At 41.8% G+C, this 15,339-nt stretch overlaps 1 protein-coding gene across 1 annotated transcript in view; it reads right to left on the minus strand.

Moving 5' to 3' along the window:
- HDAC7 (histone deacetylase 7) overlaps positions 1-15,339 on the minus strand; it is a 69,333-nt gene that overhangs the window by 46,038 nt on the left and 7,956 nt on the right. The window contains 5 exon segments of the mRNA XM_015817648.2: positions 535-657; positions 3,965-4,065; positions 4,878-4,997; positions 7,100-7,215; positions 10,698-10,800. Coding sequence (XP_015673134.1) covers positions 535-657; positions 3,965-4,065; positions 4,878-4,997; positions 7,100-7,215; positions 10,698-10,800 — 563 coding nt within the window.

A 15,339-nucleotide genomic window follows, 5' to 3' on the forward strand; every position in this document is an offset into this window, starting at 1 on the left:
CCCACCGACCTGTACGCTCCCACAGAGTGGGTCTCCTCAGGGTGCCGTCAGCCAGACAGTGCCGGCTGGCGACCCCAAGGGGGAGGGCCTTCTCTGTGGGAGCACCCACCCTCTGGAACGAACTGCCCCCAGAGATCAGGGTGATCCCTGATCTCCCTTCCTTCCGCCGCGCCCTCAAGACATGGTTGTTCCAGCTTGCAGGACTGGCCTAAGGGATTTTAAAGGGGTTTTAATTACTTTTAATTAGATCACAGTTAAATATTTCGTTTTAATTAATTTTAACAGGGGTTTTGTATTTTTTGTATTTTAATTGATTGTTAGCCGCCCTGAGTCCGAAAGGAGAAGGGCGGGATATAAATGCAATTAAATAAATAAATAAATAAATAAATAAATAAAATCCTTTGTTTGGACTGCTGTTTTGGGAGTTCAGCTGCAATGTGTCTAGCAGTTTCCCGATTAGGAAAGTCAGAGTGAAACGTGTCCGATCTACTGCCTCCATCCCCTTTTCTCTTGCCACAACTTCTTAAAACATACCCTGGCAGATGCTGCAGAAGGGGCTGGTAGCCCAAGGGTGAGGGCTGGGAGAGAACTACTGGTCTGAAGAGCATACTGAGCCAGTGAGCTTTCCTGCATTCTCAGGCGCTGAGCTAGTGGGGCCTATAAGGAGAAAAAGAAAAGAAAAGTAGTAATCCACCCAGTTTAATAGCTCTTGTAACAGTGAGAATATTGTTATATGTATGGTGGAATTCTCTGCGCCTGGGAACAAAGAAGGACATTTCCATTTACATGTCAACTCTCTTACAGAACCTCGTAACCAAGAAAGCAAAAAGCTCAGAGACAAAGTCAGCAGGTTTATCCTAAGGGGGAGGAGAATGGTGGCGCATGTAGTTAGGACGCTGGTATGATGACTGCCAGGCTGGCGTTTGAGACCCAGTTGCTGCTGCAGGACAGGGTGAGCTCCCCTCACTCGCTCCAGCTCCTGCTGACCCAGCATTTCGAAAGCGGGCAGCCATGAGTAGATAGATGGGTACCACTTTGGTGGGCAGATTAGCGAGGACATGAAAGGAGCCCCCAATTGGGTGACCTCCAGGCTGTGGTGATGTCACCAGCCAATCCTTTCAACCCAGAAGCAGTTCAGCATTCCCAACAGGATCGTAGTAATCACAAAGGAGAAAAGGTTAGAGGGTCTTGGAAACTTTAATCCTCTAACTAAGTCGTGGTTGAACGGGGAGGATGCAAATCGCTTATTTGACACCACAAAAAATGTCCAACTGTTCTTCTGCAATATTGGTTTAACTGGTCCACACCCGTCCTTTACATAAGGGCTAAAATAAGTGTAGAAGGGTTTTCTGATTCTCATGCCAAGGAAAACAACTTCAGAAAATAAATGCTAGAAACCTTCAAAGTGGCAAATAAAAATCTGTAGGAAGATTGATATGGAAAAATGGGAGGAACAGAGCTAGGCTTTAAATTTTGAGAATATCATATAAAATATATAAAAATTCTTCAGCATTGTTAGAACCACCCACAAGGATTGAGATAGTACATAAAATGCACAAATGAAATAGGTAAACATCTGGTATGCACGATTCTGTGCAATAATAATAATGATAAAGTTGGAAGGGACCTCGGAGGTCATCTAGTCCAACCTCCTGCTCAGGCAGGAAACCCTATACCATTTCGGACAAATGGCTGTCCAGTTTCTTCTTAAAAACTTCCAGTGTTGGCGCATTCACCGCTTCTGGAGGCAGGTTGTTCCACTGGTTAATTGTTCTAACTGTCAGGAAGTTTCTCCTTAGTTCTAGGTTGCTTCTCTCCTTGATTAGTTTCCACCCGTTGCGTCTTGTCCTGCCTTCAGGTGCCTTGGAGAATAGCCTGACTGCCTCTTCTTTGTGGCATACCTCTGATGGGTATCCACCTTGCCCCTGCTATGCATTTATGAAAGTTGACGGGCACCAGCAACAAGTTCAGCCTGAAAATATGTCTCCATCAGGGATATCAAAGAATCCATATTCTCTTACAGAACAGTATATGCTTTCACTTCCCTCCAGTTCTGCTTTCTATCAGTGTGGCATCAGGGAAAGGCTCTGTATTTATTTAAGCCTTTCTTATTTCACCTTTCTTCTGAATGTACTATTGACAACAAGGACTGTTGCTGCTGTTGAAAACCAAATGGAAGCACAACCTTATATGAGGTGAAACTCAAAGAGTCCATCAAGCCAAATCCCGTTAGTGCTGACCAGCACCAGCTCTTTAGGGTTCAGTCTTGCCTAACAAGATTTGGAGTGAACATGGGACCTTCTGGGCTCAACTGATGTGCTACAATTTTCCCAGAACATAAACTGGGGAATGAATGAATGAACAAATTGTAAAAATAGCAACATCAGAAGAATATCCACAAAAACAAACAATGTAGTAAAAATGAAAAATGAACAAAAAATTCTTTGCAATCTATTTAAAAATGTGCAAAACAATGTGGCAAAATGCTATATAAAGTGGGGTCCTTGGTGTTCTCTGAGCGTGACAATGTTCTCGCAGATGTTTCATTACCAAACTAGGTAACATCATCAGCACTGATAATGTTACTTCGTTTGGTAATGAGACATCACAAGAATACCACCAAGTTCAGAGAGCACCAAGGGCCCCACAGTTCAACCCTGTAAATATTCTCTTCTATTGATTCTACAGTGTATATAGAGTACATGGGATGTGGAATTCTTATAGAACAAAAAACAATCAACAAGAAACCCCCCAAAATGTCACTGTTCCAAGGCACATTGTGTGGTAAGAAATAGACATACTTGGCTTTGCTTCCACAAATAGCATTTTGGTAAGTGGCGACTAGTCATCTCAGTGACTCTGCAACACAGTAGTTTTCTATAATACTTCCAATCCAAGAAATCATATGAACTGTTAATATCACATTATAATGCCTTGGTAAGACTCTACTTGGAATACTGCATCCAGCTTTGGTTGTAAAATGTAAAAAAGATGTTGAGACTAGAAAGAGTACAGAGAAGAGTAACACAGATGATTAGGGGATTGGAGGTTAAAACATACAAAGAACGGTTGCAGGAATTGGGGGTATGTCTATTTAATGAAGAGAAGGACAAGGGGGGACATGATAGCATGTTCCAATATCTAAGGAGCTGCCACAAAGAAGAGGGAGTCAAGCTATTCTCCAAAGCACCTGAAGGCAGGACAAGAAGCAATGGATAGAAACTAATCAAGGAGAGAAGCAACCTAGAACTAAGGAGAAACTTCCTGACAGTTAGAACAATTAATCACTGGAACAAATTCCCTTCAGAAGTTCTGGATGCTCCAAAACTGGAGGTTTTCAAGAAGAGATTGGACAGCCATTTGTCTGAAGTAGTATAGAGTTTCCTGCCTGAGCAGGGGGTTGGATTAGAAGACCTCCAAGGTCCCTTCCAACTCTGTTATTCTATAGAAGAGATGAATTTTCAGCATCCATATTAAAGCACACAGGTTTTATATCTGATTGATTCCTTGAATGGGTGACTCATCCACCCCCGTGTAAGAACAGGACATACATTTAGTAAAGAAGTGTAAAATGCAAAGAGGAGCCAAAACCATTAAGTCCCAACTGATAGCAAGTGCCTTCTAAGATACAAACAGGTTGAATGTAATTTTTGACTGAAGATCAGAAGTTAACATGCCTCCTATTTTACCCAGTGGCTACAGGTTTTGATCAGCTGCATGTAATTGAGTAAGCAGCTATTTGCAAGCCTCTTGATCAGGGGTGTCAAACTGCCAGCCTGTGGGCCGGAAACATCATCCGGAAGCTGCGCCCACCCATTGCCGGCAATGGCAAAACCATCCCGATACGTTGTGTGACGTCATGTGATGTCGCGAGTTTGACATGTCTGCTCTTGATGATGCTCATTCTTAATCTCCCAAATCCATGTTATCAATTGTCTTGGCTACTTTCCTAAGGGTTCTGTACCTCTTGAATAAGCCCTGGTGTGGCTCCATGTTCTGGCACCAGACTGTCATTGGGTGAACTGCATCCAGAGACTGGGGTGCTGCTGCTGCTGGGGGATGAATCTGCAGGTGATAAGAGAGGACACAAGGCTTTGGTTACGGGACAGACAGTACAAGCAAAGTGAGGGTCAAGGACACCATCCCAGGAACAAAACATGTTAGGATAGCCTTTCCCAATCCACATCCTATAACCGTATGGGACTACCAATCAAATGATCCCTAGTCAGAACAGAGGGAGATGATAGAATCTGTAGCATAAGCACAACTTATCCTTAACCTATGCTTAACCCTAGAATTGGGATCAATCCAGGCTTGTCTTCAAATGAACTGCTTAGAACCATAGTGGCGAACCTGTGGCACGCGTGCCACAGGTGGCACGCAGAGCCCTCTCTATGGGCACGCATGCCGTTGCCCCAGTCCTAGGCCTTCAGCTGGGTTTTATAAAACCTTTTCGCTTTAGGCCTCCGCTGCCATGTGCAAAATAAAAAAAAAGATTCAATCAATCAATCAATTTCAACTTCTCACCGGCAAAAAAAAGATCTAGCAAAGTTGGAATTGATTGATTTAACTTTTTAGTCCCACCCAGGCTGCTGTTACCACCGCAGCTACACCCACACAATGCGCCACCCACCCGGCACACGGATACATAAGTGGGTTCTGGGTTGCAGTTTGGGCACTCAGTCTCTAAAAGGTTCACCATCATTGGCTTAGAAGCTCAAAGACTTCCAGGCTGAGACCTATCACGTCACCAGGGGTGCCAATTCATTGTCCCAGGAATAATTTCAGATTGTCTATCTCTGCTCCATTCCAATGAGAAGGAGCGCACACCAGGAAAAGCCCCCCTCCACCAAATCCTTTGGATGGGTTCTTCTTACCAATGGCTTCTGCCGGGCGCCTTTTCAAGGAAGGGGGGGCACTTTCCTTCCGGGTCAATGGGTTTTTGCGCCGTTCGGTTTTTTTAGCTTTACAGCGCAACTTCAGGTTGGGCTCAGAGGCTAAAAGAAATACAGAGAAGAGGGTCAGAAGTGCTTGGAGCAAAAGTCCACCTAGCTCAGCACAGATATGTCCTAGGGTGCTCAGCAAAACACTGCAGGGAAGAAAGGTGGTTTAAGGCATTTGGCACCCCAAAATCAACCAAGGCATTTGCCAGCACACTAGGATAAGCATTATCCAAGGCTACAGAAATGCAAATGATCTCAGTAAGTTCATCCAGTTTATTTAGTCTCCTCTATCTTTCGGATAAATGCCTTTCCCAGAAACTTTGGCACCTCAAGCATTACTTTTTTTTTATTTCATAGGCTTTTAAACTGGTTTTTAAATTAACGTCAATTCATATTGCTTCAGTTTTTGAATGGCCACCTTGTAGCTGAATACAGTGGTTTTATTTTGCATTTCATTTTATTTTATTATATATATGTTTTATTCATTTATTATGTAGTGTCTTTTATTGCAAATCACTGAGAGAGTTTTGACTCTTGGGGTGGTTTAAAAATTATCTCCACAGAACAACTAAACTCAGAGAAAATCCTGGGTTGGAGAGAGCAAAGCCTGTTGAAATATTGCCAACACAATGGTCAAAATAGCACTCTAAATGAAATTATGGGCAACGTCTGAGCCACATCTTAGCTTCCACTTCTCATTTCACTCCTTGAAGAATGCAACTATTTTTATGCTGTGAAGACCATTCTAGCCTTTTCAAGGGGTAATCTAAAGACCCAGTCCCAACAAGTAGGGGGCCTAGGACAAAAACTAAAATGAAAAGCAACAGAATTAATATTATATTAATATATTCTCTACAAAAGACTATTGATTTCCCACGTACATCTCGGTTTAATTTCTCTAATATCTTAATATAATACAGCAGCAATGCCAAGGGCTGCTTTCTTGCTTCTTTCTATCTGTCCCCATTCTTCTTCCTCTTCCCAGAAAAAATTCTGTTCCAAGCAGTGGTGGGATTCAGCTGGTTCGCACTACTTCGGCAGAACCGGTAGCTAATTTTTTGTTGCCCAGGCCCAGAATGGACTTCCGGAAGCGGCATCCACACAGAGAACTGGTTGTTCACATATTTGAATCCCACCACTGGTTCCAAGGAAGCCTTTTGCGAATCACTGCTTGAGCAAGATTTCACATTTTTGTTTATATCACTACCACTGCATCCCTACAATGATGGCAAATTTCCTTTCCTCCATTACTGCTTCATTAGTAGAGAGTGAGAGATTCCAATTAGATGGCCATGGCCATGAATAATCAAGAGGAGTTGTAGTTGTTTATGTTTGAACGTAAGATATGAGTCTGCATTAATGGATTTGACAAGGAGCCACATTTTTGCAGGAGTTTTAACAGAGCTACTTTTTAGTCCAGAAATCTGATATTTTTTCAGTTATCACTGTTGGGGACTGAACATTGGATCTTTATTGTGTGAAGCATATGCCCTCCCAAGGACTTATTTCTTTAAAGAGGGTGTGACAACAAATAAGCCAGCAGCCTTTCATTTATTATTTGATGCTTCAGGCTTTTTTCTTCTCCCTGTTGCTACCAAAACATCTTCTAGATCCTAAAGAAAATCTGGTTTTGTAAGCGGCATACACCTTCGGAAAAAAGCAATAAAACAGAACCACTTTTAGAAGACTGAAGAAACCAAAGTAAGGCCTGTTGCAAGCTTAGAATGAGAATGACGCAAAAAGGAAAAACAAGGAGGAGGGGAGGAGGAAAAACCAAACACATAGTACCCCCTCCCAAAATCAAAATTATAATTCCTAGAATGTCCAGCTGGAACAAAAGGAAACTACACAACAATAATAGTGTGCATGTATATCAAGTAAGTCCATGTGAACTTCCACCGATTCCTTTCTTTTAATCTTGTTTTTCTGAACAACTCAGCAGCTAGCTATACCTTTGACAACGGGTTATTATACAGGTATAGGTAGTTCGTCCTATTAAACTCTGCACTCTAAAATGATTTCCTGGCAAAAGCCCAATGTTACTATTCCTGCTATTGTCCAAAGAAGAGCATCAAGGCTGTTCCACTTCCTGTTTTCCTATCATTTGGAAACTTAATAGCCCCAAAGAGTTCTTTAACTCAAATAAGCCCTTTTACCTGTTTTCCTTAGTGGGAAGTGCTCTGGAGAACCCCTGGAGTTGTTGGGGACAGGAGGAAAGAAAGCAGGGAGCATAGGATTTGGTGGTCCTTCATGTTCCATTGGCTCCAAGGACCTGGATAAAGCGTAAGAGATTTGTGGATAACATTCCTAGATCAGTTTATGATAAAGATTAAGGGAATGAGCCTGTGGGTTAGGAAGTCTCCAGTTCAAATTTAGCCTCCGGGCCAAGATTCCCTAGAGTCAGCCAATAATTCACTGCTGAAAGTAATTTCAGAGATTAATCTCTAGAGGTAGCAATATTCAGAACTCAAACTGGTCACTACTACCTGCAAAGCCCATGGTTGGCTTCCGAGCAAATCTCTCAGAACTGCTTCTAGATCAAAGCTGGATCATGGTCACAACTTGCAGGATTGAGTCACGAAGAAATAAGCTGAGGTGGTATTACATGTTTCCTTCAGAAGCATCGCAAACAAGTAGTTCTGAAAGCCCTGCTCAACTTTGTTCTTCTGAGCCAGTCAGTGCCACTCAAGGTTGCGGTTTCAAGAAGATCCACCTGTCTCCTTGTGTAAATAATGATTACAAGTGGCTTAAGAACTTAAGTTTTGATACTTTTGAATCAAAATGTGGAAGATGGCAGGATGAAAGAGCAATTGCACTGTGATGGATTTTCAGTGTTCTTTCCAATTATGAGATCACTGTCTTCTGAAAAAGGATTCTGTATCTTGGTTCGGGGAATGTTCAGTATCTGTAGGATTGTGCAAGGTTGTGGGTTTTTTTCCCTCCTTTGTTCTTCTCCCCTCCTTTGTTCTTCTCTTCCCTAAATTTGCCCATTTAGGGAAGAGAAGGCACAAAAAATTTCAATCTGCTGTACCTGTTTCATCACTTTTACAATTATTGCTTATATTGCCTCTCTCTCCCCCTTAGCCTTACCCTTTTCGATTGTAATAAGGAAACAGTACATACAGACCATATTGGACTTGCACCCCACATTGGCCCCAGAAATAAGTCTTTAAAATAATTAAACAGTTTTGTTTGGAAGCAAGGCTGGATTACCTTCTGGGCCTGATGCCCAAGGCCAGCCGAAAATCTTCCAAAAGTTTATGAAAAAGTGTTACCCACCATGACCTCTATCAAAATACTGTTGCCTTTTTTCTGAGAGTGTGTGACAGGCCCCAAGTCACCCACTTGCTTTTGTTTTGTCTAAGGCTCTAAGCAAGTCTAGACTCATGATCTCTTGGTTCTAGCTTGGTGCTTTTAAGAACTATATCAAAGTGGCACTTGTACATTGTGTACACCCATTTTATACTTATTTTAGGATCCTGCACAAGGGGACTGCTTAAAGCCTACAAAGACCTTAATTTAATCTTATACAGATATATGATTATGAATCAAAAAGAGGAGCTAAGCTTGGCTTAGGGGCCATTCCTGAGGGGCTAACAGAGAACCACATCACCAATTGGCTTCTTAGTATTTTGTGATTGTCTATGACAACTATTGCAGCAATTCTGAGAAGGTGTTTGCCTTCCTCTGCATGATGATCATTTGAGGAAGCACTCATGACACACTTTCCAACCAACCACATACCCGAACTATTCACAATATCCCTGTTTTCCAAAATCATTGAAACTCTGGCCAAGCACTATAGCTGGTTCTATGACTGGTGTTTTCGAGGATCAAGCTCCATTGGGCTCATCCAGCAAGACCAACTCTTGCACAAAACCACAGTTTAACCATAAGTTATCCTGGCCTCCCACAACCTGGCTGGGGATGACAGGGGTCCTAGTCCAACATATCTAGTTTGCTTTAGATTGAAAGGGGTGTTACCAAACTGCCTTTTTGTTATAGGGTATGTGCGTTTGGGTGCATTTAAAGAAGCACTCCCCATCCTGATCTGAAATGCTTCTCGGAAGGAAACTTTTTTTCCATGCCTGTCCAGGGCCCCAACAGGAAACTAAAGCCAGTGAAAGTCAGCAGAGTTGAGTAGCTTCCCCCTCTATAGCAACACCCAAAGTGCTGTGTCTGGAACTAGGTCAAGGACTTTAGCAAGGGTGTAACGATAGAGAAGAAAACAGGACACTGGGGGTGTGGCCAACTAGCCCCGAACAACACAAGCAGAAAAATGATCTTAAATGCAAAAGATCTACCAAGGGATGTAATTCAACCCACAAAGATCAAGATCCCAGGGCTATTAACAGGCTCGTTTGCTGTTTCACAGGACACATCCATGAAACAGTAAAGGCAGGTTATGGTGCTGTAAAACAAAGTTCCTCATAGTGCTTCTAAAAATATGTAAGGCAGCAAAGTGAGTGAGGCAAGTTTGCAAGGAAGTCAAATCCTGTAAAATATAGCCAGGGCTGGAAAAGGGCCATCCCAGCTAGATGAATGTTATCAGTTTAAGCAGAGTGACATGTATCATGGATAAATGCCATGAGAAATCAAGGACATCTACCTTTGATTAAACTGGGGGTGCGATGCAGGATACCGCATCGACCCAATCAGTCAACCATCCCCTCTTTTACATCCTAAAAGTCTTTCTAATTAGATTCAGAATCTCAGAATTAGAATCGGAACAGAGCTGGGAGGAACCTTGGAGGTCTTCTAGTCTAACCTTCTGCTCAAGCAAGAGACCTTATACCATTTCAAATAGGTGGATATATCCAGCCTTTTCTTAAAAACCTCTAGTGATGAAGCCCCTACAACTTCTGAAGGCAAGCTGTTCCACTAGTTAATTGTTCTCACTGTTAGGAAGTTTCTCCTTAGTCCGAGGTTTCTTCTCTCGATTAGTTTTCATCCATTGTTTCTTGTCTTGCCTTCTGTGCTTTGGAAAATAAGTTGACCCCCTCTTCTTTGTGGCAGCCCCTCAAATACTGGAATACTGCTATCATGTCACCCTAGTCCTTCTTTTCTCTAGACTGCCCACACCCAATTCCTGCAACCATTCTTCATGTGTTTTTGTCTCCAGGCCCTTAATCCTCTTAATTGCTCTTCTTTGCACTTTTCCCCCAAAGTCTCAATATCTTTTTGGTAATGTGATGACCAAAACTGGATGCAGTATTCCAGAAGTCATCTTACTAAGGATTTATAAAGTGGTACTAATACTTCATGTGATTTTGATTCTATGCCTGTTTATACAACCAAGGATTGTATTAGGTTTTTTGGCTGCTGCCGCACACTGCTAGCTCATGTTTAAATGATCGTCCACTAGGACTCCAAGGTCCCTCTCACAGTTACTGTTTTTGAGGTTTCGCATAATCTGTACTTGTACCATTGGTTTTTCCTGCCTAGGTGTAAAACCTTGCTTTTCTCCACATTAAAGTTCATGTTGTTGGATAGGGCCCATTGTTCAAGTCTGTCAAGATCTTTTTTGGATCCTGAGCTTGTCTTCTGGGGTTTTGCTATTCCTGCCAGCTTAGTGTCATCTGCAAATTTGATGAGTTCCCCTTCTATTCCCTCATCATTTCTGCAAGTTGTATTGGTCATGCTGTTTGGGGATGATGGAAACTGTAGCAAGAAAAAATTCTTAAGATGACATTAAGAAGTCTGTTGATGTTCCAGCATGTGAGGTTTGCCAATTTATTTCTAGAACCAGGTTACCTGTATGGCATGATGGGAGCATTAGTCCTTTCCAGAGCAGCTTGTTGTTTTTTCAGGATGACCTCTGCCAGCTTCTGTTTCACAACCATACTTGCTACAGCACCTGTTGAACAAAAATACAGCTGGTAACTACAACGAGACATCACAGGCTAGCTATGGTACTCATCTCTAATTTTCCAATTTGGTAGCTCCTGAAAATGGATTCCCCTCTTCAAACACACCCCAAAACATTTGACTGGATTCAAACATAGGGAAGATCTTTTCATTAAAGCCACTGAGATCCCACAGGTGGGGTGTAAATCTTAACAGATAAATAAAGTAAGAAGGCATTTCAAGAAATAAGAGACAGATCTTGCTGAGAGAAAATTAAGATTCTGGTAGGATGTGAAGATTTTATCTCTTTATCCTCAAAAGGCATCATTCAGAGACATACTGCATGTTCCTGTTTCCCTGATAATTGCAGAAATGGCCTTACAGAAGTCTTCTCTCTCTTGTTTCATCTCAGTGTTGTCTAAATGACCAGCAGGGAACCCCCACAATTTTGGGGTGGGGTCTTTCCCAGCTCTCCTTTCCTAGGGATAATACAGACAAAATCTGGCAAACAAGACAAAAGCAGATATTCTACCAACTATTTCTGTCCATCAAAACCTGTATCAAACCCGTCATTTACAATTTTCCGAATTAGTAGTCTTCTACCATGTGTGTCATTAAGTCAGGATTGTATCATCTTTCTTTCTTCGGGTCCAGGATCACATTTGGTCAGGGCAAGAGGGAAAAAATAGCAAAACTAATTTATTTTTAATTAAACCACACATCCATTTTCACTTGAAGCTATCAATATATCTAGCATATGATGACGGGGGTGAAATAGGCTTATTAAGTGGAGCAGAGGAGAACATAATAAACTACAGCTACAGTCATGGCTACCTCAACATTGTAACAAGAGGAAGAAAAGATTGCTAAGTATAATGAACAAGGCTGATGAAAGGCTGATCTTTAATCGCCATCTTTCCAAGCTTGTTCATGCATGAAACTATGAAATGGCTGCCCTTAGCAACATCCCAATACATTTCTCACACACTTTCTGATCAAATACAGCTTGCCTGCTGGTTTTGAAAAAGAATACCATATTCAATCATCCAGCAAGGAAAGTGTACTGCAATATCAACAGCAAGTCACTTTCCAGATTCAAGAGAAGCAATCTGGAAAAGAGCACCACAGCAAGTGCAACATCCAGTAGGAAATTGAAATCAGACCAACAAAAACAGGCAGGGAATTTCAAAATCTATTTTACTCAAAGAAACAGCAATAGAGCAGGACCTGCCACCTTGGCCTAAGAGCACATTTGAGCTATAGAAGGATAGGCCACCTGTTAAGGACGTAGGATCAATGTTATATTCCTTAAGAACCCTACTTTGATTTGGCCTCGCTGGTGTAACTTCCCAGATCTCCCCAAGGAAAAACATGCAACTTAACATATCAGGGCTAGGCTGTGTTGCTACAAAACCATCGACAAGGTGCTGAATGGCGTGGGAAGTGGCTGCAGGGAATTCCCAGGCATGTATCACCCAGCAGATCTTTAAAGTAGCCTCCTCTGTTGCCTGTGAGTGGATGTGTAATTTCAATAGGGCTGGGCCGTATTGCCGCACAACCAGCCAGCAGAGCATTATAGATGGCAGCCCTGGCTTAAGATCAAGGAGGCTTAGACTACCGGGCACACCTTGATCGCTTAGCTTCAGTTCCTCTAACTATAAAATGGGAATATTATTGCCCTTGCTTTAAGTAATGCTGTGAGGATGGTTGCCAGGTTCCTTTTTAAAATTGTATTTCCGATGCAAAAATTAATAAGCACATTATTTCAGCTCTGTTGGATATGGAAGTAATTCACGGGCAGACACAAATAACAAATCTCTTCCAATAATAGATTATTTTCAGCCAATAAGCACTTTGCCGTTTGTGATTTTTATAAGAATTTCGTGAACACAATGAGAGGTAAGCAAAGACACGAGGGGAGGAAAGGTGTAACCAATATTTATTCAAAATTTTTGTTTTTATTGTTAACAACAATAACTTGCTACGGCTTGTAAGCGCTATCTTAAATCGCATTTCCTCTCTCATTTCAAGACGCCATAAAAGAAGTTGGCAGAATGCAAGGGGAGCAGAAAATCATGCATCCCCCTAGCCAAGATAGAAACTGCAAATAACATCATTCTAAATGAAGAGAGAACAGTCTGAACAGTTATTATTATTTTTTGTCAGTGCTATAGTAACAGACTGAGGTACTGTCAAGCATTCTTATTATTAAGAAAGCAGATTTCAATTGCACATCAGGAAGAACATTTAGCTGAAATTCTATGTTTTGGGGAAAATAAGAGAGCCAGCCTGCTTTATTTCTATATGACCACCTTTGGGTCATTTGAAATTCAGCCCTGGTATTGCTATTCATTCTTCTTTTCTGCAGGATGAACTCACCCTGCTCTTTCAACCAACCCTCATTTCATCTGATTTTTCACATCACCCTCCTTATCCTGGTTGACCTCCTTCAGGGTCTTTAAAATGCAGCGTCCAGAACTAGATTCACTATTCCTGCTGCAATTTGAACAATGCATTGTAGGACCACCAATTACTTCTCCTGAGCTGGCACTGACATAACACAGCCTAAGACTGTGTTACTTTTGATGGCTGTTGCCTCACACTCCTGGCTCATGCTTACAGTGTGATCAATTAAGATATGTAGCCAAATTCCTTTCACATGTACTGCCAAATCCAATTCTATCTTGAATCACAGTCAAACTTGTTTAGTGTCTCTGAGTGATTCAGGTGACTTATGAGTGGGATTTGCACTCACCCACTCACACTATTACCACTGAAATAAAACCAAAGGTATATAATTAGGAAGAAAAGCATCTGAATTAGCTCAGGATTTCTTCTTAAGATGCTACTGATTTTAAGGTCTTGCACACTTAGGCTGTTTTGCAAATTCTCACTAAAAAGCAAAATAAAACCTGGTGTAATCTGGAAGGCACTTTGTTTGAAAGATGTACGGATTTTTATGGTTGAGAATGGCACCCTGATATTTGTAAAGTATGCACACTGATGTGTGTACGCACTCTCTCATACAAATGGGAGAGGCACACATCAGGCTAAAAGAATCTGAGGTTTCTTTTTCATGAATGTTAAAAGCATTCCTAAACTATAACTAAAATGATCTCCAAAGGATGAGTGAGAACAAAATAGTTCATCTGGGACAGAAAGCCCTGCATTGCTGGAGAACAATTCTATGCAAATGTCTGTGGCGATTCTCAGTCATCCAGGTCATGGTTGTCCCTAAGGTGCTTTTTTTTCCCCCACACTCTTTTCTTCAGAACTGAAGAAACCTCTTGGATGAGAAGTGAAACATCTTCAATGGATGAGAAGTGAAACATTTTCAAGGAAAAACAAAGTCCAGTTGCCTCTTGAAAATGCACCTCTGGGACAATTCTATGCAAAGTGATGTTGCAAGAAGATGCAAAATCAGAATTGGACACTAGATGGCAGGAAGATTTAGCATAAAGACTTATGCTAAATGTTCAGGAATAAGCAAGATTGGCATCAGAAAGTGTAATAGATAACTGGTGTTATCCCCCTCTTCAGCACGCCATTCATTAATTTTCCAGTAAAGATCCCCACCTGGCTTCATTATTTAATATCTATTTTTTTTTTTACCAGAAGGAGGATACTAAGAATAATTTGTGCAGATTGCAAGATTTTACTATTAACCAGACAGTCTGATCTTGTGGTTAAAGCACTAAGGTGGAAACCAGGAAACTGAGTTCAAGTCCCACCTTTGGCTTGACAGCCGACTGAGTGACTTTGGGCCAGTCACTTTCTGTCAGCCCAACTCACCTCACACAGGGGTGGTGGTTGTGGGGAAAATAGGAGGAGGAAAGAGTATTGTGTGTGTTCACCACCTTGAGTTATTTATAAAAATAATAAGGGTGGAATAATAAAGGGAGCACCTTTCGGGCCTAACAAGGGTTATTAAAATGCATGTCATCATCAGGCGGGCAAGCAGATTTCAAAGGGAGTTGGGGGGGGGGAGGAACACAAGTTTTCAGAGACAGTACATATCCTTGGAGATTCAAGATGCTCCCCTCTTGTTTAAAGGCACAGTTTGGATTGTGTTGATGTCCCAAGTGGGAACCTTCTCTCCCCCACCCCCACGCCGGCTGCTTGGATAAAAGTGGGGAAGGGTTAGGGTTAGATCAGGGATAGGCAACCTTGGCTCTTTTATGACTTGTGGACTTCAACTCCCAGAATTCCTGAGCCAGCCATGATGGCTCAGGAATTCTGGGAGTTGAAGTCCATGAGTCATAAAAGAGCCAAGGTTGCCTACCCCTGGGTTAGATCCTCTTAAATATGATTCCTCTATAAGCAGGCCTAAGAAAGCATACACGTGTTAGGCCACCTATAAATTGACCTGAGAAGTCACCACAGAGGCTGGGAAAGATCTATAAAGAGCTGGGTGCTCATTTTTCTGTAGCAAGGTGAATTATGCTAACTAGTGGGGATGGTCCTCTTACTTAGAAGAAATGCTACTACTGCCCAGGTAAAGGTAATCAAGTGGATCACATCTAGATTTGTGATCAAAAATATCAAGTTT

Source organism: Protobothrops mucrosquamatus, unplaced genomic scaffold (assembly GCF_001527695.2).
Source record: "Protobothrops mucrosquamatus isolate PMUCROS unplaced genomic scaffold, P.Mucros_1.0 scaffold616, whole genome shotgun sequence".
NCBI lineage: Eukaryota > Metazoa > Chordata > Lepidosauria > Squamata > Viperidae > Protobothrops > Protobothrops mucrosquamatus.